At 42.0% G+C, this 24,162-nt stretch overlaps 1 protein-coding gene across 1 annotated transcript; it reads left to right on the top strand.

The window, feature by feature from the left end:
• Nucleotides 1-1,283: 1,283 nt before the first annotated feature.
• LOC140872774 (uncharacterized) lies at nt 1,284-1,999 on the top strand. Its single transcript, XM_073275655.1, has 2 exons — nt 1,284-1,624; nt 1,828-1,999. The coding sequence occupies exons 1-2, from the start codon at nt 1,284-1,286 to the stop codon at nt 1,997-1,999; spliced, it is 513 nt and encodes a 170-aa protein (XP_073131756.1).
• The last annotated feature ends 22,163 nt before the right edge of the window (nt 2,000-24,162 follow it).

The raw sequence follows: 24,162 nt of genomic DNA, 5'->3' as shown, positions 1-24,162 counted from the left end.
TGAATGGAACGATTAACTCGAATTAGACTTTATTCGAGTGTTCTGAAGAAATCACATACTTGCATGATTAAATGCTTATTTGAAATCTTATTGAATGTTTAATTGAATGCATGAGATTGTATATGCATTTATATTGACTAAATCATGTTTGAATGATTATTTGAATTGATGAATGAAAGCATGATTGAATGCTTATATAAACTGATGATTGAAATGATATTAGAATGCATGAGATGACATATGCATTCATATTGAGCCTTGATTCATTTCAATTTGATTAGACATTCTAGAGATTATAGTTGAGTGGCCTTGGTAAGCGAATTAATACAAGCATCGATTAACTCTCTATAATGCTCTGGAGTCTAGAGGATTAAAATATGCCTCTTCCACCTCGAGAGGGGAGTTCGGTGTGATTGTTGGATATTTTAACCTCGGGATCCCAAACCGAAGAAAGAAATAAAGAAGAATTCCATTCGATTATCTTAGTCTGATAATCCAGAAGTTTTAAAGACATGCATATCATTTTAATTCAGTACTTGGATGAATTACTTGAATTGATCTTGATGTGATAGATATTTGGAAGTGATACATGTCATGGTATGATTTGTTTATTTGATATGCATGATAGTCTCTTTTACTGGAAATATTATTCTCACCGGATTATCCGGCTGTTGTCTTTGTTTGTATGTGTACTTGGCAACAGGTGGGGCAGGATTGAGTCAGAGACAACAGGGATAGAACGAGATTGAAGATTAGAAGTGAGACTTCGAGTTAGAATTGGAAATGCATGCCAATCTAGTTTATGTTTTGAAATCATGTTAGAATTCGAATGTATTGTATTTGATTTTGAAGTATGGGATATTAGAATCGATTGAATGATGAGTATTGAAGTTGGTATGTTGATTGCATGTTATTGAATTCAGAATTGAGCATGTTAGATTGATATTGGATTGACTTGGAAAAAGAATTTTTGAAAGAAAGAAAAACTATTTTTTTCTGGGCAAATGTCTCGCTCGATCGGTAGACTTTCACCGATCGAGCGAGCACCCTTTGTAGCGAGACAGTAGGAATGATTTTTTAGGCTCGCTCGATCGGTAAGATTTCACCGATCGAGCGAGGGGTTCTTACCTCTGGCAGTGTCTTTGATTATTATGGCCCGCTCGATCGGTAAGATTTTACCGATCGAGCGAGCACTATTCCAATTAAAAAAAATTATTGTCTTTTATTTAATTGCTTGTCTTTTGGATCGTGTATGTTTAGCGATGAGATTAGCACTTGATTAAATGATTAGAATCGGGGTCTCACATTTGGTGACTTCATGTGACAGTTGTCAGCGACATAGAAGACTTCAGAATCAGCCAGCAACGTTAATGAAAGGAATCATGGCAGCATGTCCTTTTGATCAGTGGGGAATGGATATTGTGGGTCCATTCCCTCCGGCCCCAGCCCAGAAGAAATTCTTGTTGGTCGCTATTGATTATTTTTCTAAGTGGGTGGAGGCAAAGGTCTTGGCTCGAATTACTGAAGGGGATGTTCTGAAATTTCTATGGAAGAATATATTATGCAGATTTGGGGTACTAGGAAGCTCATTTCTGATAATAAGAGACGATTTCAAGGAGCTAGGGTGCAAGCATGGTGTAAAGAGATGAAGATCCAACAACACTTCACCTCTGTCAATTACCCCCAAAGCAATGGCCAGGTGGAAGTGACTAACTGATCCTTAGTACAAAGTTTGAAGACACGCTTGGGAAGGGTCCAAGGAAATTGGGTGGAAGAGCTCCCTAGCGTGTTATGTTCATATCATACTACGCCAAAAATTGGGACCAGATATACTCCATTTAGTCTGGTTTATGGAAATGAGGCGGTCTTGCCAGCAAAAATTGGAGAAGAGTCGGCTCGGATCATTTTCTACGATGAGAAGAATGGAGAAAAGAGAATGGAAGACTTAGATTTCTTGGATGAAAAGAGAGAAGTTGTTGCCATCAGAATGGAGGCGTAAAAGAACATGATAGCTCGGTCCTATAATCGTCGGGTGCGCAGGAATGGCTTCCAGGTAGGAGATTTGGTGCTGAGAAAAGTTCAGGAGGTGGTTGTAGGAAAGCTCGACCCTAAATGGGAAGGACCATACAAGGTGGTGATGAGGCTCAGTTCGGATGCTTGCTAATTGGAGGATTCAAAGGGGAAGATGCTAAAGAGACCTTGGAGCGCTTACAATTTACACAAATATTACTCTTAAATGTTGCAAGTTCAATTTTTCTTTAAGTTGTAATCCATGCAAGCTACCTTCTATGTTTCTCTATGAGCAGTTATTTTTTCAGAAATGTTGATGTAAATGTGCCTCAGTTTATCACCTCAGTCATGCCTCTTGGGCCCTGACTTTGGTTCAGCTCATAACCTTAGTCACACCTCTTGGGCCCCTGACTTTGTTTCAGCTCATCGCCTTAGTCAGGCCTCTTGGGCCCCTGACTTTGGTTCAGCTCATCGCCTTAGTCATGCCTCTTGGGCCCCTGACTTTGGTTCAGCTCATCACCTTAGTCACGCCTCTTGGGCCCCTGACTTTGGTTCAGCTCATCACCTTAGTCACGCCTCTTGGGCCCCTGACTTTGGTTTAGCTCATCACCTTAGTCATGCCTCTTGGGCCCCTGACTTTGGTTCATCTCATCACCTTAGTCACGCCTCGTGGACCCCTAAATTTAGTTCAGTTCATCACCTTAATCACGCCTCTGGGTCCTCTGGCTTTGGTGCAGTCCATCACTTTAGTCACATCACCTCGGCCTTAACTTTGGGTATTAGCTCAGTTATAACATTCTAACTTTAGCCTTTTGCTCTCATTAACATGAGCTGGTCGTCAAGTAAATTTGGCTCGGGAGCTCGGGAGCCCATTTGGTTGATCCGATAATATAGTTTAGGTCAGGTCGGGAGCTCGGGAGCCCATTTGATTGATCCAAAAATTTATTTTAGGGCAGAGCGGGAAGTTCAGCTCAGCTCGGCTCGGGAAGCTCAGCTAGGCTCGAGAAGCTCAGCTCTGCTCCGGGAGATCAGCTCAGCGCACCTTCGGGTTTTGGTTTATTTTTAAGTGTTTATTTTTCCTCCCTTCCGGGAGATCAGCTCAGCGCACCTTCGGGTGTTGGTTTATTTTTAAGTGTTTATTTTGCCTCCCTTCCGTGAGATCAGCTTAGCGCACCTTCGGGTGTTGGTTTATTTTTAAGTGTTTATTTTGCCTCCCTTCCGGGAGATCAGCTCAGTACAACTTCGGGTGTTGGTTTATTTTTCAAGGGTTTATTTTGCTTCCCTTCAGGGAGCTCAGCTCAGATCACCTTTGGGTGTTGGTTTATTTTTAAATTTTTATTATACCTTCCTTCAGGGAGTTCAGTTCAGCGTATCCTCAAAGAAAATCATCACATAGATTTGAGAAGATCAGTTCAGATAAATCATATAAAAAATACGGGACAAAAACATTCATAGCCAAGGAAAAATATAGTGTTTATATCCACAGTGACAAAAAATTACTTCCCATTATCTCCCTCACCCTCGTCCAGATTTTGCTCGGCCTCACCCTCACTCTCATCCTCCTTTGTTGCCTCTGCTGTAGTGAGGGACGGGGCAAACCCATCTATGTCCAAGAAGTCTACGGGGGTCCCTTCAGGAGGATAACCAGCCGCCCTGAACTGTTTAGTGCAACCCGTAAACCCTTTGGCTAGATAGCCGTAGGCTTGGGCAGCTACTTCGTCCATAAACTCGTCTGACTTGAGGAAGATCTCTTTGAAGCCATCAGCTCCCTTAGTCAGTTCAGCTTGGGACATTTCCAATTCTTGAAGGGCTTGAGCCAATTGATCCTAAGACCCCTTAAGCTCCCCTCGCAGAGCTTCTTTCTGGACCTCAAAAACTCTGAAGTCATTCTGTTGCTTCAGTCTATCAGCTTGGAAGCCCATCCGCATCTCTTCCATTTGGGCCTGGAGACTTGCCACCTCCCTTTCATTAGCAAGCTTGGCGTCCTCAGCCGCTTGGTTAAGCTCAGCAAAGTGATCTTCATAGCTTCGGATATCCTTTGAAAGTTGCTTACGAGCCATGGAAGCTCGGAGGGAAATCTCGGCGTTCAGGACGGCAGCCTAAGAAAAGAAAAGAATAATTAAATATGAACATATACAAGGAACATGAAATAAGGGAGAAGGGAAGGTTACCTCAGCTGAGGCAGAGTTGGAATGTTTCATCAGCTCAGACCATCCAAGGCTCTTCACATAATCGGCGTCAGCTTGGGAGATCATATCTCGGAGGACTGACCCAGCCGTTGGAGTAGGCCCGACCCCCACAATATGCAAAGCATCATGGTACATCTCAAAGAAGTTGGCCCTGCATCGGACCACGGGAGTCTGAGGTTTCTCTGCCCTGAACTGACGGAGGGGTGCCACATCTGGAATAGAAGACTTCCCGGAGTCCAGCTCCACCACCTCGGGTGGGGGCTTGATGGTGCCTGCCTTTTTGAGCCTTTAGACTAGGTTATAGAAGGCTCAGGCTGGATAGTATTCCGTGGCAAAGGAGCTTTAGACTTGGTTGAGCTCCCTTCAGCTCGGACCCCAGCTGGGGCCGCTGTTTTCTTCATCTCTGGCATTCTTTTCATGGCGGCATCCATAACTCTTTTTTCTGCACAAGATAAATGGAAGGTTAGGACATGAAATAATAAGGCATAACATTAAGAAAGCAGAGCACGGGCGGGGGAAAGGCCATACCTAAGTTTCCTCAGACAGAAACATCTGCCGAGCTGAGCCCATGGTGGCAGAGTAAGTCCTCTGCCAACAGGACAGCGGTATTAAAGCACATGCCCCCTATAACCCTCTGAGCTCATGTGAATAGCTCCACCTGTCGAAATCCTGGAGAAGGAACGAGCAAAATGGGGAGGACTTCCCTCCAAGTTGAGCATATGTCCCAAGCATCGGTGGGATGAACAAAAAAAGGAGTTATTCCAGTTTTTGTTTGAACTGGGAGAGCCCTTGAAGAATTTACAGTTAGGTCGGCAAGAAAAGTAGAAGGGGCCCTCCTCGAAACGTTTGGGGAGCAAGAAGTTACAAATATTAAAACAGTTTACTTCAAACCCTAAGGTTCTAAAAAGAACTACAAAGCTGCACAGGGTTCGGAAGGAATTAGGATTGAACTTCCCTAAGTGGAGTTCATAGTACCGACTGAGCTGTTGGAAGATAAGGGGAAGAGGGAACCTAAGTCCAGCCTCTAACTTATCCAAGTAAAAGGTGTAGTATCCCTGTGGGGGATGGTCAGCTCGGTCATCTGGGTCAGGAATGATAAATTCATAAGCCTCAGGGGCGTGAGATAAAGTGTAGCGACCCATCCCGGATCCACTACCTAATAGAGTTAAGAGCATAATTAAGCATGCATTAAATAAATCGCTGCGGAAGTCTTAAATATAAACAGACCGGCAGAATACAACCGACTAAACAAGCTCGATTAAACAACCCAATTGAATTTAAATAAAAACCTACAGCTAATCCTGCAGTCTTCAAGGTCACGGGCTACTCCAAGCTCCTGATGCTCAAACCTTCACCTCCACCTGCCCCGTCGAATAGGGTGTCCAAATATACAGAAAATACTGGACGTGAGCTCTAAGCTCAATACGAAAGCACGGATAAACATACAAATATGATGCATGCAAATGACAGGGTATCCATATCTGGGATAACTGTATACAAACTGCTCAGACTGGCGCCTGGGATATAAGCTCGTCACATCGGGGTAGCTAACCACTGTGTGCGACCACTCATTCTCGAATAACGGACACGGACCACGGAGTCCTCTAGATATCAGTACCTAAGGGTACTCGATATCAAAACGTCCAACAGGGCTGAGTAACCCTAACTGGCTCATCTCAAAAGATATACTGATGTACAGGCACAAGATGATATGCACATGCCGCATAACAATAATAACATGCAAACACATTAATGCAACATATAAGCACGCATATCCGCTGGCAATCTCAGTCAGTACTTACGTACCTTTCTAAGGCAGTCCTAGTAGTCCCACTCTAGGTTCCAAGCCTATCAACAAGTCTAAAATGAAAATATCCATGCATCAATCAATAAGCTCTAAAAGTCTTAACTAAGCTATTGCATACTCCTAAATAATTTAAGGAGACCATAGCTATACCTGCGTCCGTCGTCAGCCCACTGATGGCGACTATCCCGCAACTAGGGGCACACCCCTGCTGCAGCTCCACAGCCTCGAGCACTGCTCCGCTAAACGAGTACTGCTCAGCTACTATGTCAAATACTGTCTGACTATACTACAACAAATATTCTACTCCAACTCTAAAATAAGAGTACCCAAAGCCCTAAAATAGAGCCACGTGGGTGAAGGAGAGAATTCGGAATTGGCAAAAAATGAGGAGCTCAGACCTCATATTTATAGCCAACGATCGGAAGCTCCGAACGTGTAGATCGGAAGCTTCGTTACGTGTCAATTCGGTCCACATGCAACCACACACCTGTCACCGACAACCATCGGAAGCTCCGATCCTGATCGGACGTTCCGATCTCCCTGCTTCCGATGTGGTTCCGAACTTACCAAGATCGGAGGCTCCGATCCTGGATCGGTGGTTCCGATCCCACTCGAGTCATGAAACCCTCTAAGCCATTTTCGAGTGTCCTGGATCCATTTCTGGACTCCGTTAATCCTTCTGGAATTTCCTTAATCATGTTTTACTTAATTTCGACATGATTATAAGATTAATTACTCATTAATCACTAGTTTTGGATACGGGTCACTACATTCCCACCACCTTAAAAGGATTTCGTCCTCGAAATCTAAGGTAAACCTCGGAATGTAGTATAAACCACTTGTCCAATTCAGCAATAGTTTCGGTTCAAAATATTGGGTCGAATAACCTTCGACAGACCCAATCCTTGATAAAATAGTGTAACACTATTGACTATCGTCAGTTATCCATCGATAACCTCAACAACACGTCACCTTCGGTCCAAATTGCCAATTGAATCAGTCACACTGCCTACAAATCTTAGCGATGACACCCTTGCTAAGATCGTAACTAAATCAGCAGCTATCTCTAGACATGTACGAACTCCATCGCATCCCAACTAGAGAACAAGATACAACACATTGTATTTCACTGGTCTAACGGTAACATCTCATCTCTTGATGTTATCGAAAAAGCTCTAAACAAACGATCTAGATTCAACTCTCGGTCAAATCCTAGATGTCTTTTTTTTAAAAACAGTACCTTATGCGAATAGAATGACAACTACCTGCCACCCGCTCGCAGAGCAATCGCACCACTGCACACGACTCTAACTACCAGAAATCCTCAGACTGATTGCGATAAACCTTGCTCCGAATCTCGCTATCGTAGATAGCATCTACTCGATTACATTAGTCATCCTGCCATGGATAACAACAAAATCCTGACAATTCCTGGCGTCATAGTACGTACTTTCAGTACTCACCCTGCCATTTACCAACGAATGTTCCCAAAGAACAACAACTAGCAAACAAAGATTACTAAACCCAATTGTGATAATATCCTTATACACAATTTCTTGTCCAAAAGCATTCTTCGAGGTCGTCGTCTCGAAATTCACTAACATCATGCTGAAACTCCCAGATGGACCAACACCATCCTCAGCAGTAGTATCCTATATCAGATGTTTACTTCTATCTCGGAACTAGAGATAGTATCGACGAAAATGATTCTGGTTAATCATGTTCCAGATAACCAAACCTTGGCTCCCTAACGAGGATAACCAAACTGATTCACCGCGATCCCGCACAGAATCTATCAATACGAATGGCAATCACGTTATCTAATCCTTTCAATGACACATAATATCAGAACGCACTGAGATATCAGTGACAACAATTCCTCCAGACTCAGAAACACAAGTCTCAGCTGCTGCCTCATCCCATGAATAACTAATGCTATCATGCTAATGCTCATTGAAATCCATAAACACTTGTCGAATTACCTCTCAAGAACAAATCTCAAGAAATCTGCTGGAAGCACCCAAACTGATAATTTCGACTAACAGTCTCCAAAATCGTCCACTGACAATCCTGGGACAATCACTGAATCATATTTCCACAAAACTGGATAAATCATTGCTAATCACCAAGCAATTCTCATATCGAAATCCGTCACTGGTAGCCAAAGTAACGTTTCCAGCCAATACGATCACAAAGCAAACTAATGACCACTTTCGTGATCCGCAGAATCCAAAAGTCTCGATTCCCGCATTCCTGGAGATCCATTAGCGACTAAAGAATTTCCTAAATGCACTTGAATTGCTATATCTGTAGTAACCCGGAACCCATTTTAAGATAATAATATGTTAAACATGATTAAGGGTTGGTAATTAATCAATTTCGGAGTGTTATTGGACTTCGGAAGCGAAAGTTGGGCTTTTGACTTTGGGCCAGATCGGAAGCTCCGATCCCAGTTCGGAAGCTCTGATCCTGACCACTTCGGAAGCCAATCGGATGCACGGAGATCGGACGTTCCGATCAGGAACGGAGGTTCCGATCTCTGCCAGCCAGCAATGCTCAATGACTCAGCCGCGTGTTTTGACAAGTGTTGATCAGGGATGAGATCGGAAGTTCCGATCCCGGAACGGTGGTTCCGATCCCGACGTGTCAGACATGCACAGAATGAGCTGGAATCGGAAGCTCCGATCCCGAGATCGGTGGTTCCGATCGTTGCCGAGATTTTTGGCTATAAATAGGGCTCATTTGCTTCAGTTTTGAAATACGAATTCCCAAGTTTCCTTCTTCAGTTATATAGTGTGAGATATACACTTGAGGGCCCTATCGGTTAATAGTAAGGTTCTGAAATAACCACGGTGAGGTTATAGTCATTCAGGACTAGCGTCTTCAAAGGGCCTACTACGGACGAAGGTATGGTCCGGGAATCTATTTAAGTTTTGGGAGTACTTATTAGCTTAGTTAAGGCTTATAGAACTTGTGTAGTGATACGGTGAACTTTTGAATATAGGCTTGGAATCTAGGATCTGCTTACTTGAACTAGCCTAGAGGTACGTACACATTGACTGAGATTGCCAGCGAGTATACATGTTTATATGTTGCATTTATTTGGCATTATTATATGGCATGATGTATGATTTACCGCTTTCTATACTCATATGTCATGTGCATATACACGTTGAGCCTATTCCTTATGATACCTGATTATAGAGCCGCTCAGCTCTATACTCGATAGTCTGTCACTGAGAGTACCGCGACGGCGGGGGCATTTATGTCTGTCTACTCTGGTGTACTAGACGAGTGTGGTTGCACCCAGAGGTTGATCCGTGCGGTGGTAGCACTCATGTGGCGCCGGTTCTGAGCATGACTTTTCAGATGATCTTTACCAGACATCATGTTGCATGCATTATATACATATGTTTACTCATGTTTATGTACTGGGCGTTAGCGCTCACGTCCTAGTTGTTATCTTGGACACCCTATTCTATGGGGCAGGTCGCAGGATGGACGGGGCTGGTGGTTCAAGGCAGGACTAGAGAGCAGGAGTCTTGAGAAGTTTATTATACAGCATGATTTGTTAGCTGTATACTGTTCACTTTTATCAATTTCGATATGGTTGTATCACTACAGAATTAAGCCTGGATTTTATAAATAAGCTGATATGTAAATTATGGTTTAGTTTCCGCACATTTTTACTCTGTTTAGTATTATGCTTTATTAAGTTTAATGCATGCTATTAGTTGCCAGTTAGTAGGTGATTCCATGCAGGGTCACTACATTTTTGGTATCAGAGCATGCATAGATTTTGGGATTAGTACTTGGGATTTAGTTTAGTCTTGAGTAATTCTTGCGCATTTGGGATTTTAATGTGCAATTCTTTTCAGGATATGGCTGACGAAAGTCACGGTAGTGTTGGCCATGGAGGTGGTCATCATCATCGTCGCCATCAGCATCAGGATGATCGACAATGTCCTCATGAGGGTCGACGTCGCTATACGATTAAAAATTTTATGCAGGTAGGACCGAAACCCTTGGTGGGAGGCGAGAATCCTGAACAGGCGAGGAGTTGGATGTCGAAACTCGAGAGTACGTTTCGAGCTTTCGAGTGTACCGAGGAGCAGAAATTGGAAGTTCTAGAATTCGTTCTAGAGGATAGAGCACGTTTTTGGTGGGATGCCAAAGTTGCTCAGGCATGCACTGAGAGAGGACTGGTGACTTGGGAAGATTTCTGTCGGGAGTTTCAGAAATTATATTTTCCTCCGGCTGTTCGCCAAGCATGATCTATGGAGTTGCTTACTTTGAGGCAAGGATCAATGACTATTGATCAGTATCAGCAGCGATTTCTTGATCTGCTACCTTTCAGTCCTCATATTAATGCGAGTGATGCGTCGAAGTATGATATCTTTCTGCAAGGCCTGAACCAAGATATCTACGCACAGGTTGTCGTATGTGATGACCCGGTGTCTTATGAGACTTTGGTGAACCGTTGCCGTCTTGTGGAGACCAGCAACAGGCGTGGACAGCTGATGATGCCAGCACAGCCTAGTGGATTTGTTGAGCCTCGAGCTCAATCTGTTGTGCCATCTGTACCTACGTCTTTTTCTACTCCTAGTACTTCGTCTGGTTCTCGTGGTTCACGAGGTATTTTCCGCTTTGGGAAGAAGAAAAAGAAGGAGGAGTTTTGTAGCCACTGTGGTGGTAAGCATCCTGCAGCTTCTTGTCGGAGAGCTACTGGGGCGTGTTATATTTGTGGTCGGCAGGAACATCTGCGGAGAGATTGTCCTCAGCGCATGGGTTCTGCTAGTGGATCGGGATCCCAGGTTGGATCTCAGGTTTCTACTTTTCCACGTCAGCAGCCAGCACCACAGAGTTCTTCTAGTTTTCGTCCCCAGACTCAAGGGCAGGTATTTGCTCTGTCTCAGGAGCAGGCTACTGAGGGAAGCGATCGCATGTTGGCAGGTAACTTCTTGTTATGTGGTATTCCTGCACTTGTGTTAATTGATACTGGAGCATCGCATTCCTTTATTTCTAGTCGCTTCGTTAAGAGACATAGATTACCTTATGTATCATTAGATATGGATTTAGTTGTATCTACTCCGTTGGAGCAGGAGGTAGTAACTAAGCATCTGGTGATGGGTTGCCTTCTGGAGTTTGAGGGTAATGTGTTATTGGCTAATTTGATGATATTAGCGATGACAGATTTTGACTGTATATTGGGAATAGATATGCTGACTTTGTATCACGCTACTGTGGATTGTTATCAGCGTCTGGTACAGTTTCATCCCGTTGAGGGTGATAGCTGGTATTTTTATGGTGAGGGTGCGCGACCTCCGATGCCACTTGTTTCGGCTCTGAAGGCATGTCATGTCTTGGAGTCCGGTGGGGAGGGCTACCTTATCTATGCAGTTGATATGTCCATGAGTAGTACGGGTATTGCTCAGCTACCGATTGTCAGCGAGTTTCCTGACGTATTCCCTGACGAGATTCCTGGTTTTCCTCCGGTTCGAGAGGTTGAATTTGGTATTGATCTAGTACCAGGAACGACGCCTATATCCCGAGCACCTTATCATCTAGCACCGTCAGAAATGAGGGAATTGAAACAGCAGTTACAGGATCTGCTTGATAAGGGATATATTCGTCCGAGTGTTTCTCCGTGGGGAGCACCTGTGTTATTTGTCAAGAAGAAGGATGGATCGATGCGATTATGTATTGATTACAGGCAGTTGAATCGTGTCACCATCAAGAATAAGTATCCTTTGCCGCGGATTGATGATCTGTTCGATCAGCTACAGGGTACTTCTGTTTATTCGAAGATAGATCTGAGATCGGGTTACCACCAGATGGGGGTACGAGACTCAGATATATCTACGACTGCTTTCAGGATCAGATACGGGCATTATGAGTTTCTGGTGATGCCATTCGGTTTGACGAATGCACCGGCAGTCTTTATGAATCTGATGAATCAGGTATTTCGAGAATATCTGGATAGATTTGTCATCGTCTTCATTGATGATATTCTTGTCTATTCTCATGACAAGGATGAGCATGCACAGCATCTGAGGATTGTGTTACAGATGTTACGAGATAAGCAGTTGTATGCGAAATTGAGCAAGTGTGAATTTTGGCTTGATCGGGTAGTGTTTCTCGGTCATGTGATTTCTAGTGAAGGGATATATGTTGATCCTAGTAAGATAGAGGCAGTGCTGAACTGGTCTCGTCCGACGACGGTTGCTGAGATTCGTAGTTTCTTGGGTCTAGCGGGATATTACCGTCGGTTCATCGCGAATTTTTCACAGTTGGCCAGGCCTTTGACTCAGCTTACTCGGAAAGATGTTACCTTCATTTGGTCCTCGGATTGTGAGGAGTCATTTCACGAGCTGCGTAGACGTCTTACTACTGCACCTGTGCTAGCTCTACCTTCTGGATCAGGAGGTTATGTTGTTTATACTGATGCCTCTGGTCAGGGGTTAGGATGTGTTTTGACACAGTATGGACATGTTATTGCCTATGCTTCTCGACAGTTGAAGACGCATGAAAATAATTATCCAGTGCATGATCTCGAGTTAGCCGCCATTGTATTTGCGCTCAAGATTTGGAGACATTATCTTTATGGCGAGAAATTTGAGATTTTTACGGATCATAAGAGTTTGAAGTATTTATTCACTCAGGCTGAGTTGAATATGCGACAGAGACGCTGGATGGATCTTCTGAAGGATTATGATTGTGAAATCAAATATCATCCAGGTTCTGCTAATCTTACTGTTGATGCCTTGAGTCGGCAGGTGAGATTTTCTGCACTTCAAACTAATGAAATATCTCATATGATTCAAGAGTGCTGTTCATTGAGTTTTACGCTCAAGCACAAGAAAGGGAGGAATGAGATTCGTTTGTATACTATTCTATCTGAGCCAGCATTGTATTCTCGGATCAGAGATGCTCAGATATCTGATGTTACGACTCAGCGATTGGCACGTCTCGCCAATGAAGTTAATACATCTGGATTCCATTTTCAGGCAGATGGTTTATTGTGCTTATCTAATCGAGTGGTTGTACCTAATATTGCGGAGCTCAGGAACGATATTCTATCTCAAGCTCACAGGAGTCGATTATCAGTTCATCCTGGAAGTATGAAAATGTATAAGGACTTGCGAACTAGATTCTGGTGGAAGGGAATGAAGCGAAGTGTGTATCAATTTGTTTCGAGATGTTTGGTTTGTCAACAGGTCAAGGCTGAACATCGACGACCAGGTGGATTACTGCAGAATCTTGAGATTCCCGAATGGAAGTGGGAGCACTTGACTATGGATTTTGTTACCCACTTGCCTATGACGTCACGTCAGTGTGATGCTATCTGGGTTGTCGTTGACCGTTTGACGAAATCAGCACACTTTATTCCTTATAACCGGGAGTATTCTTATGATCGCATGGCACGCTTATATATTCAGGAGATTGTGCGATTACATGGGATTCCAGTGAGTATTGTAAGTGATAGAGATCCGCGATTTACCTCACGTTTCTGGGGTAGTTTTCAGCAGGCGTTGGGTACCACTCTGAGTTTAAGCACTGCGTATCATCCGGAGACTGACGGGCAGTCGGAGCGCACTATTCGTACGCTGGAGGATATGCTACGTTCGTCTGTCATGGATTTTGGCTTATCTTGGCAGGATCAGTTACCTTTGATCGAATTTGCCTACAATAACAGTTATCATCGTAGTATTGATATGGCACCTTTCGAGGCACTGTATGGTCGACGGTGTCGTACTCCGTTATTCTGGGATGAAGTCGGGGAACGGAAAGTCGAGGGTCTTGAATTGGTGCAGCAGATTGTAGACAAGGTAGATTTGATCAAGCATAGGATCAAAGTTGCTCAAGATAGACAAGCCAGTTATGCGAATATTCGCCGCAGGCCACTTCAGTTTGAGCCTGGTGAATATGTTTTTCTGCGAGTGTCACCTTTCAGGAAGGTGATGAGATTCGGTGTGAAAGGCAAGTTATCTCCTCGTTACATTGGGCCTTTCCAGATCTTGGAGAAGATCGGAGATATTGCTTATAGTTTGGCTTTACCGCCATCTCTTTCCAGTATACACAATGTTTTTCATGTGTCGTTGCTTCGACAGTACATAGCTGATGAATCTCATGTGATTCAGTCTACGGATATTCAGCTAGAGCCAGATCTGTCTTTTATTGAACGACCAATCTGTATCCTAGACAGGAAGGAGAAAGTTCTTCGAAACAAGACTATACCACTTGTGATGGTACAGTGGCAGCGCCGAGGCGTTGAAGAAGCAACTTGGGAAACTGAGAGCCGTATGCGAGCGGAATATCCTGAGTTGTTTGCTTTGTATTATTGATTACCATGTAAGATGTAATTACTGTTGTTGTAATAAAACATGGTTTGAAGTTTCATGTTGTTATCTTGATTTATCTTTAGATGTTATTTCGCGGACGAAATATCTAAAGGTGGGGAGAATGTAGTAACCCGGAACCCATTTTAAGATAATAATATGTTAAACATGATTAAGGGTTGGTAATTAATCAATTTTGGAGTGTTATTGGACTTCGGAAGCGAAAGTTGGGCTTTTGACTTTGGGCCAGATCGGAAGCTCCGATCCCAGTTCGGAAGCTCCGATCCTGACCACTTCGGAAGCCAATCGGATGCACGGAGATCGGACGTTCCGATCAGGAACGGAGGTTCCGATCTCTGCCAGCCAGCAATGCTCAATGACTCAGCCGCGTGTTTAGACAAGTGTTCATCAGGGATGAGATCGGAAGTTCCGATCCCGACGTGTCAGACATGCACAGAATGAGCTGGAATCGGAAGCTCCGATCCCAAGATCGGTGGTTCCGATCGTTGCCGAGATTTTTGGCTATAAATAGGGCTCATTTGCTTCAGTTTTGAAATACGAATTCCCGAGTTTCCTTCTTCAGTTATATAGTGTGAGATATACACTTGAGGGCCCTATCGGTTAATAGTGAGGTTCTGAAATAACCACGGTGAGGTTATAGTCATTCAGGACTAGCGTCTTCAAAGGGCCTACTACGGACGAAGGTATGGTCCGGGAATCTATTTAAGTTTTGGGAGTACTTATTAGCTTAGTTAAGGCTTATAGAACTTGTGTAGTGATACGGTGAACTTTTGAATATAGGCTTGGAACCTAGGATCTACTTACTTGAACTAGCCTAGAGGTACGTACACATTGACTGAGATTGCCAGCGAGTATACATGTTTATATGTTGCATTTATTTGGCATTATTATATGGCATGATGTATGATTTACCGCTTTCTATCAGATCAATCAGAATTGATACCCGGTGCAGCGAAAGTTTTAAAAATTTTATATGGAACGATTTCATATCATGGGTATCAAAACTTTACGATTAAATCGTGTGTGTAAAAATTAAATAACAATTAATTTTTACCTTGAATCTCGAATCGAGATTATGGACACCAACAAAATTTAATCTGCTCTTGTTGTATCTCCCTGGAACTGATGGAAGAACAATTCTTCAATCAGGTCCACGAACAGAAATCGAATCCCTCTGACAGACTGCACTAGAAAGTCTATCAGAAGTTTCTACGAAGAGAATTAACGAATTTGATCCGTTAAACCAGACTGCAAATTCAAAATTCACAGGCTGGATTTCAGAGAGAACAGAGAGAGGGGGCGGCGGCCACAAGAGGTTTCGAAACCCTTGGTTCGAAAATTGTGAGCTTGTGTGTCTAATTTCTGCACTGCAATAACTTATTTATAATGTGGGCTGCTAACAGCTTAGGGCCCATTAGTCATAAGTTAAAGCCTGACAAGCAAAGCCTGCATATTCAGAAATTAATATAAAATTCATCGTGACTCAGATTGATAAACCAATTTCACCAATGCACACAGAAACCATTTCTGCATCTTTTAAAGTCAAGATAAATTTTCTGAATCCGAATTCAGTGATTTCCAAAAATGCCCATCCCTATGTCATTTTAGGAAATCTTACTCTTCTACTCTGATTTAAGAAGTCCCACTTCTTTGTTCATTAAATTTAACTCTTTAAATTTAACTATCTCAACGGGGATTAGAAATCCATTACTTGTGTAACCCTCAATGGTTCAGGAATACAGCTAGCCGTGGGCTCACAACTCCTTGTGACTCGGAACAACAATTTCCGACTTACCCATCGAATCAAGGTAAGAGCGTCTAGAAACATCGCCCCATGACTCCCTAGGTATTACTGATAGTGCCTGCAAGAACCAGTAGATTTTGGTTAGCGTACAGTACGGTCCCTTCATCCATATATCCCGATCGAATCAACAACCATTGGTGCATCGAGAGTCGTTCGAGATTCGATAACTATGCATAACATCTTGAAGATCAAATAGTGACATCGCATGTGTTACTAGGATAACCCATTAACCTAAAACACATCATGCACTCTGGCCAGAGATTCGTCACACTAATATCTCCTCATATCGCATAGGATATCCACACTCGCAAGTATGTGGAGAATCTTTGATAACAAAGCATCGACTCCTATATGTGTTGTAACTGCACCCAATCTCGACACCTGATGACTCCCTCAGAGTCGGTAAACGAGTCAAAGTACAGTACTAGCATATAGAGTCTCAATGATGTTTCAAGTAATAAGGACTAATGGTGTACAACCAAAACCGCGGACTTTATCCACTCGATAAGTGATAACCACTTGGTAAGTCCGAATAGGGTTGTTCGAATATTCATCATATGAATATCCATTTTCATGCTTTGAACATCTTTATGTTCCATACCAATGAAACGCGGTACTCGGCATCGCAAATGCTAGTCTCACTCTCGAGCGATCCTTATCCTTATTATCGGACGGCTCAATCGACTAGGAACAGTTTAGAATATACAGTGACTATAAGATTGTGTTTCATGATAGCCATCACCATGTGCTACCACATCTTACATACACTATAGTATATTCAAGGTCTTTATCAAAACAACAATAGTATATCACGATATAACAATATGAAGAAAGATAAAGTCAATGCCATGATAAAAGTGTAAATTATATTAAAACAAAAGATTGTTTACATAAAGAGTCATCAAAGCCCTAAGCCACAAGTTGGCTATCCGGGCACCCACTCTTTCAAATCCTATGTAACATATTACAGTATTCCAAAAATACAACAAAATGTACATCCAATAACTTAAATGATACAACCAATTTCTGATGATTCATTACAACTGAAATACTGTTTACAAATACATCAATACAGTATTTAAAATCATCGAATCCTGTCTTCGTCCCTTGAGCATGAAGCTTCCCATCGACACACGCATCGATACAAGCATACTCCCGTCCAAGTCTCTCTACATGTCCTCCCGCGAAGAACTCCGGAGAAATGGCACGTGATAGCTAACCAGCTATGCTATGCGTCAGTGCATGTCGGTTGACTTATTTTGCTCGCGATCTACCATCAGCGTTCTTCTTGTATCCGAATCATGCTTTTGAACATGAAGTTTCCCGTATGCCTAACAAAAGCATGTATGCAAGAATACCGGCAAAACCATGTTCTGCACGAGTTTACATACCTTACGCTAGGAACCTGTCATGCCTTAGGCACTCGAAGCATTCCCTGTAAAGGTCTATCTGACAATCTCTCCAACTACGAGTGGAGAATCTTCGAGGACTGGAACCACATGGATTACTAAACACCATTCGTTCCAAAAAGACCTCAGAGGTATCTGACGCGATATACTCGATCTTCTCTTCCAGTCTTCCTTGGCTGGAATCCATATATTCTTCGATCAGTATCCCAATGCATCGAATGATGAACTGTCCACAGCAGTCAGTATATCGATCGATATGCTACTACTGGTGTTCTCATCACTGCTGCATTCCTTATAGTAAAGACTTATGCCGCAAACCTCGGCAATGAAGAACCAAATCTTCTTTCGCTAGGCCTCAATCAATCCTACAAGGATAATCAAGAAGTCTTAATATCAATTTCCTAAGTCCCTTGCATGCATTGCTCTGATACCAATAAATGTAGCGACCCATCCCGGATCCACTACCTAACAGAGTTAAGAGCATAATTAAGCATGCATTAAATAAATTGCTGCGGAAGTCTTAAATATAAATAGACCGGCGGAATACAACCGGCTAAACAAGCTCGATTAAACAACCCAATCGAATTTAAATAAAAACCTACAGCTAATCCTGCTGTCTTCAAGGTCACGGGCTACTCCAGGCTCCTGATGCTCAAACATGCACCTCCACCTGCCCCATCGAATAGGGTGTCCAAATATACAGAAAAGACTGGACGTGAGCTCTAAGCTCCATACAAAAGCACGGATAAACATACAAATATGATGCATGCAAATGACAGGGTATCCATATCTGGGATAACTGTATACAAACTGCTCAGACTGGCGCCTGGGATATAAGCTCGTCACATCGGGGTAGCTAACCACTGTGTGCGACCACTCATTCCCGAATAACGGACGCGGACCACGGAGTCCTCCAGATATCAGTACCTAAGGGTACTCGATATCAAAACGTCCAACAGGGCTGAGTAACCCTAACTGGCTCATCTCAAAAGATATACTGATGTACAGGCATAAGATGATATGCACATGCCGCATAACAATAATAACATGCAAACACATAAATGCAACATATAAGCATGCATATCCGCTGGCAATCTCAGTCAGTACTTACGTACCTTTCTAAGGCAGTCCTAGTAGTCCCACTCTAGGTTCCAAGCCTATCAACAAGTCTACAATGAAAATATACATGCATCAATCAATAAGCTCTAAAAGCCTTAACTAAGCTATTGCATACTCCTAAATAATTTAAGGAGACCATAGCTATACCTGCGTCCGTCGTCAGCCCACTGATGGCGACTATCCCGCAACTAGGGGCACACCCCTGCTGCAGCTCCACAGCCTCGAGCACTGCTCCGCTAAACGAGTACTGCTCAGCTACTATGTCAAACACTGTCTGACTATACTACAACAAATATTCTACTCCAACTCTAAAATAAGAGTACCCAAAGCCCTAAAATAGAGCCACGTGGGCGAAAGAGAGAATTCGGAATTGGCAAGAAATGAGGAGCTCGGACCTCATATTTATAGCCAACGATCGGAAGCTCCGATCCTGATCGGATGTTCCGATCTCCCTGCTTCCGATGTGGTTCCGAACTTACCAAGATCGGAGGCTCCGATCCTGGATCGGTGGTTCCGATCCCACTCGAGTCATGAAACCCTCTAAGCCATTTTTGAGTGTCCTGGATCCATTTCTGGACTCCGTTAATCCTTTTGGAATTTTTTTAATCATGTTTTACTTAATCTCGACATGATTATACGATTAATTACTCATTAATCACTAGTTTTGGATACGGGTCACTACATAAAGCTCTTATCCTGACATCATCCGAAGCATCCAGCTCGAAAGGGTATTGCTCATACCACGGCACCGCAGGGATCTCGGGGTCATTGCCCAGGTCATCATCCCTAGCGGGGGATGATGCAGAAACATGATCCTTGCCCTTAGGCTCTCCTGCTGAGGTGATTGCAAAGGAATCATATCGATCCACCTCAGCAAACACCTCATCTGAGCTCTCTCGTCGAGGGTAGGTTGAAGAAGTCATTAAAGGAGTCAACTTACTTGGGGAGCTCGGAAATTAGAAAGAAAAGAAGGGCGCGGGAGTAAAATCTAGAGAGAGAAAATATGCAAGGGGAGTAAAAGTAAAACTAAATTTTGACAGTGAGGGGGCTATTTATAGAAAGCATGGGGGAATTAGGATCGTTGATTTGAGGACAGATGGACGGCTCAGATCAAGTGGAATTCGAAAATTTATCGTTGAGATATCAGAACAAAGTACGTTTGGTCAGAATGACAGCTGGGCTCGGTAGAGCACCTCAGCTCGGCATTTACTTAGGGTCATCTCAGAATAAAAATGATGAATTTCGAGTCTTTGACCTCAATTCGACTTTTAAGGGGGGGGGGGGGGGGGGACTTGTGATACCCTGGGAGAAGATTAGCTCAGTTCATTGATGACCCTAAGCTTCAACAATTATTATTAGACAAGCTCGGGAACTCGGGAGCTCGGCCAGGCTCCCTCGTCATATCTCTCAGCTCGGGTCGGGAGCTCGGGTCGGGAGCTCGGGATCTCGTCCAAGCCCCCTCACCGGATTTCCCAGCTCGGCTCGGGAGCTCGGCCAAGCTCCCTCGCCGTATTTCCCATCTCGGCTCGGGAGCTTGGCTCGGGAGCTCGGCCAAGCTCCCTCGCTATATCTCCCAGCTCGGGTCGGGAGCTTGGGAGTTTGGCCATGGTTCGATATCAGTAGAGAATTAGCTCAGTAGATGGGCTCAATAATCTGGGTGAGCTGATAAAGATGTTAGGATCAGTACTCGGGGAGAGAAGCAATATAGAGTCTCAAGGATGACAATTCAGCTCAGATTGAGGGTATGATTATTTCTTTTGTCAGACAAGATTTGGGCGAGATTTTAGCCTAAATGTTAGGGATTGTAATCTCGGGATTCGCGGATTCTTGATAAGGAAGGTAGGCGCTAAATCCGAAGTCCTCTCCTATAAATATCAGGTTCACTTTTATTATTTCTCTTTTTAATTTTTCACTCGTGTGCACACATCACTCTCTATATTTCACTATCCTAGCATCTAACTTGAGCGTCGGAGGGGATACGTCGGAACACCTTCCGGCCCCCTGAACACTCCTGTTCGTGGTTTCAGGCCAACAACAATTCATATTTTGATTGAAGGAGTTTCTTCAGCTCATCCGAGAAGATCACTTTATTGGGGTTCATCAAACCCTTTAATTATATTATATTTGTATCCGAAAAGAGAAGGATGGAGTGCACTGCCACACTTTTAAAAAAATTTAAATGCATGCATCCTAGGTTACTGTATTGTACGAGTGCATATGCGACCAAAAAGGTAACTTCCCCTTTTAATTACAATCTTGGAGAAACATAATTTCATGATTAAATTATAATAATCTTTAATTAATTACCCTATCAAATGATTTGAAAAGAAATCTAAAAAATTAACTATATATTTCCCATATAATCATATATTTAGTACGCGTGTTGTCCAGGACGTAGTTGCAAAACATTTATTTATAATTAAAAGCAACAGTTTCATCAACTAATTGTTTGACATTTTATTATATATAAATTAATTAATATTATTAAATGCACTTGTTTGACGTTTTATTTGCAACTACAGTAGTACAGTACAATGAACCTACGTGGCTACGTATAGGTAAACCTGGCCACGGTCCGAGTCCGGGTTGGCTAAATTTCAACCCTTAACCGGCCCACCAATGGTCGATTCCGGTCCGGGTCGGTGAACCGGCGGTTCCAGTCTGGGTCCGGGTCCGATTAACCGCCAGTTTAGGGTCCGGGCTAACCCGTGATATTTTTAAAAAAAATTGCAGCGCCCCAGCACTGCATTGGCAGCGCTGGGAGCTAAACCTTCGAAATAAATTAGAAAGGGCTGGGGCGCTGCACCATCGAAATTTAATTTTTTTTAAATTTTTAAAAAAAACTTTAATAAGATATATTCTTTAAATAATCTCAATCAAATATTTCATATCTCCATAATAAAAATCTATTACATTTATTAAATAAACAATATATTAGAATTTTAGCATCTTAATATCTTATGACTTAATATTACAAATCTATTATATTTTATTCTATTTCAATCGCATTTCCTCCCGTCATAGTTTCGGATGTTCCTTCGGTATCATCTTGGTCTTTTTCATCACTTTGAATATGTTGTGTTCGAGTAGCGGCTTTTGACAAATCATTGAGCAAACATTGGGCTTCCAAGTTTTTCGGCCTTAAGCTAGAACGTCTCTCGTCCAATGTATTTCCTCCAATACTAAATGTTTGCTGCACTGCAACTGTTGAAACCGGACAAGCTAGAACTTATTTTGCCATTATAGCCAAAATTGGATATATTTGTGTTTTTTGCGACCACTATCTCAAAATATCGAAGTTTTTCTCATCTGTATCACTAAAATCAAAAGTAGTGGTAAAATAATTCTCAAGTTTCTGACTGGAACTTGAGGATCCTCGTGGACGTTTCGTCCGTTCCCTTAATAAAAGTTGTGCTTTAGTAAGTTTATAAGTAACATTACTAGTTGCAGTGGATTGTGTTTCATGTGAAACAATTTGTCCACCATATTTGATGTTATATTCATTATAAATATTAAGTAAATGAGTTTTAATATTAAACAAATCAATGAGATAGAAGGAATCGTTTCCGCAATAGGCTCCAAAGATTCATAATATAATGTTAACATGTCGCTTAAGCCATATAATTTAAGTCTAGGATCTAAAACAAAAGCACATAAAAAAATTTCAAGAATGAGCAAAAAATACATTTTGCTTTCATTACGAGAATACATTGAGATAAAACACTATCATTATAATTAACATGTTCATGAAAAATACAAGCAATATTGCAACAATGTGTTAAAACTAAATGTGAAGTATGATAATAAACACCGGATAATTGGTCACTAGCATCATTAAAATTTTTAAAATTTCACAAATACTAGTGCATATGTTCCATTGATTTGAAAACAAATAAATATCACGAGTTTGAACAAATTGATGAAAAAATGTACATAATAAATCTTTATATTCAAAAAAGGATAATAACAATTTATATGTTGAATTTCAACGAGTTGGAACATCTCGTGCAAACCGCTTAGGCTTCATACCATTTACTCTACAAAATTTTCCTCATTGCTTCATAACTTGAGGATGCGTCCATAAATAATAAATAGCGTTCCTAATTGGTTGAATATGTATGCATAAACTTTTTAGCCCATCTTGAACACACAAATTTAAAACATGACATGTGCATCTAATATGAAAAATATTGTCACCTATTGATGGTTTACATATTTGAATAAGCTCACTAATACTAGAAGTATTTGCACTAGCATTATCAAAAGACATTGAAAAAACTTTGGTGGTTAGACCATATTCTTCTAAAATAACAAATATAAGTTACGAAATATTTTGTGTCGTGTGTGATTCGTTGAAACATCTATATGCAAGCATCCTTTTTTGAATGTTCCAATTATTATCAATCCAATGATATGTAATACCCATATATGAACAACTTTGTCAATGATCACTCCAAATATACTCCAAATATCGGAACACAAAAAAACTTTATTATTCAAACTATAAAATTCCTTAATTAATTTTTTTTTTTTATCAACGACTAACTTTTTCATTGTGCGTTTGAGACTATTTTTTGGAATACGTCTAATAGAAGGATTTGCACTTGTAGAAAGCCAATTTTCAAAAGATAATTTATCGCTAAAACTAAAGAAAGTTGTTCAACCGCACAAAATTTAGCCGTTTCTTCTCTTAATCTAGCTTCGTTATATTTAAATAGTTGAGATTCATTACCCGATTGAGAAGAGAATGCCGGAATTTGAGTTTGACCACGATCAATACCAATTTCCACCGGATGATTTTTCTCGATATGCCGCGTCAAAGTTCCATAATCACCTCCTTGTTTAAATTTGTAACATTTTGAACAATATTTGCATTTGACTTGCAAATCACCGGAGGGAAGCGTCACCTTGTCGAAGTGTTTGGTGAAGATATCGAATGTCGGGCGAGGCACCGCTCGAGTTTGTCTTTGAGAGGCCGCCGGATCGTTCATACTTTCTTTAATTGCATGATGACGTGGTGGTGGTGGTGGTTGTTGTTTAACTTGTTGTCTTTGTTGCGCCTCTTGTCGAATTTCTTGAATTTCATCATCGGAATATTCAAGATCAAATCCATCGACATTGAATTGAGGATACTCGACCTCGGGTGGTATGATGCTCTTTTCCTTTTCTTTTCCTTTGTCACCCCTACGACTTGATCCCGCTCCGGACATTTGTAATTGTATAAATATGAAAATAAATCAACAATTGACAATAAATCAATAATCGAAACTTGATATTTTTGATAATTCAAGAAATTAAAAGGAATTGAGAATAGAGAGAATGAAGAGAGAATTGTGTAAACAAAATGAAAGGAAATTGGGGGGTATTTATAGATAAAAAGTAGGTTTTTTTATTTTAAAAAAAATTCCGGGTCCGGCGGGTCGACCCATCGGGTCGGGAGGGTTTCAACGGCTACAAAATCGTG

Source organism: Henckelia pumila, unplaced genomic scaffold (genome assembly GCF_033568475.1).
Source record: "Henckelia pumila isolate YLH828 unplaced genomic scaffold, ASM3356847v2 CTG_477:::fragment_1, whole genome shotgun sequence".
NCBI lineage: Eukaryota > Viridiplantae > Streptophyta > Magnoliopsida > Lamiales > Gesneriaceae > Henckelia > Henckelia pumila.
The sequence above is the reverse complement of the archived record's forward strand: the minus strand, read 5'-3'. Positions and strand labels throughout refer to the sequence as shown.

Excerpts from the sequence above, each read along its gene's own strand:
- LOC140872774 (XM_073275655.1), top strand. The coding sequence starts at position 1,284 with ATGATTAGAATCGGGGTCTCACATTTGGTGACTTCATGTGACAGTTGT. Across the intron at positions 1,625-1,827 it reads GACGATTTCAAGGAGCTAGG|ATATACTCCATTTAGTCTGG; the intron begins GTGCAAGCATGG and ends AATTGGGACCAG.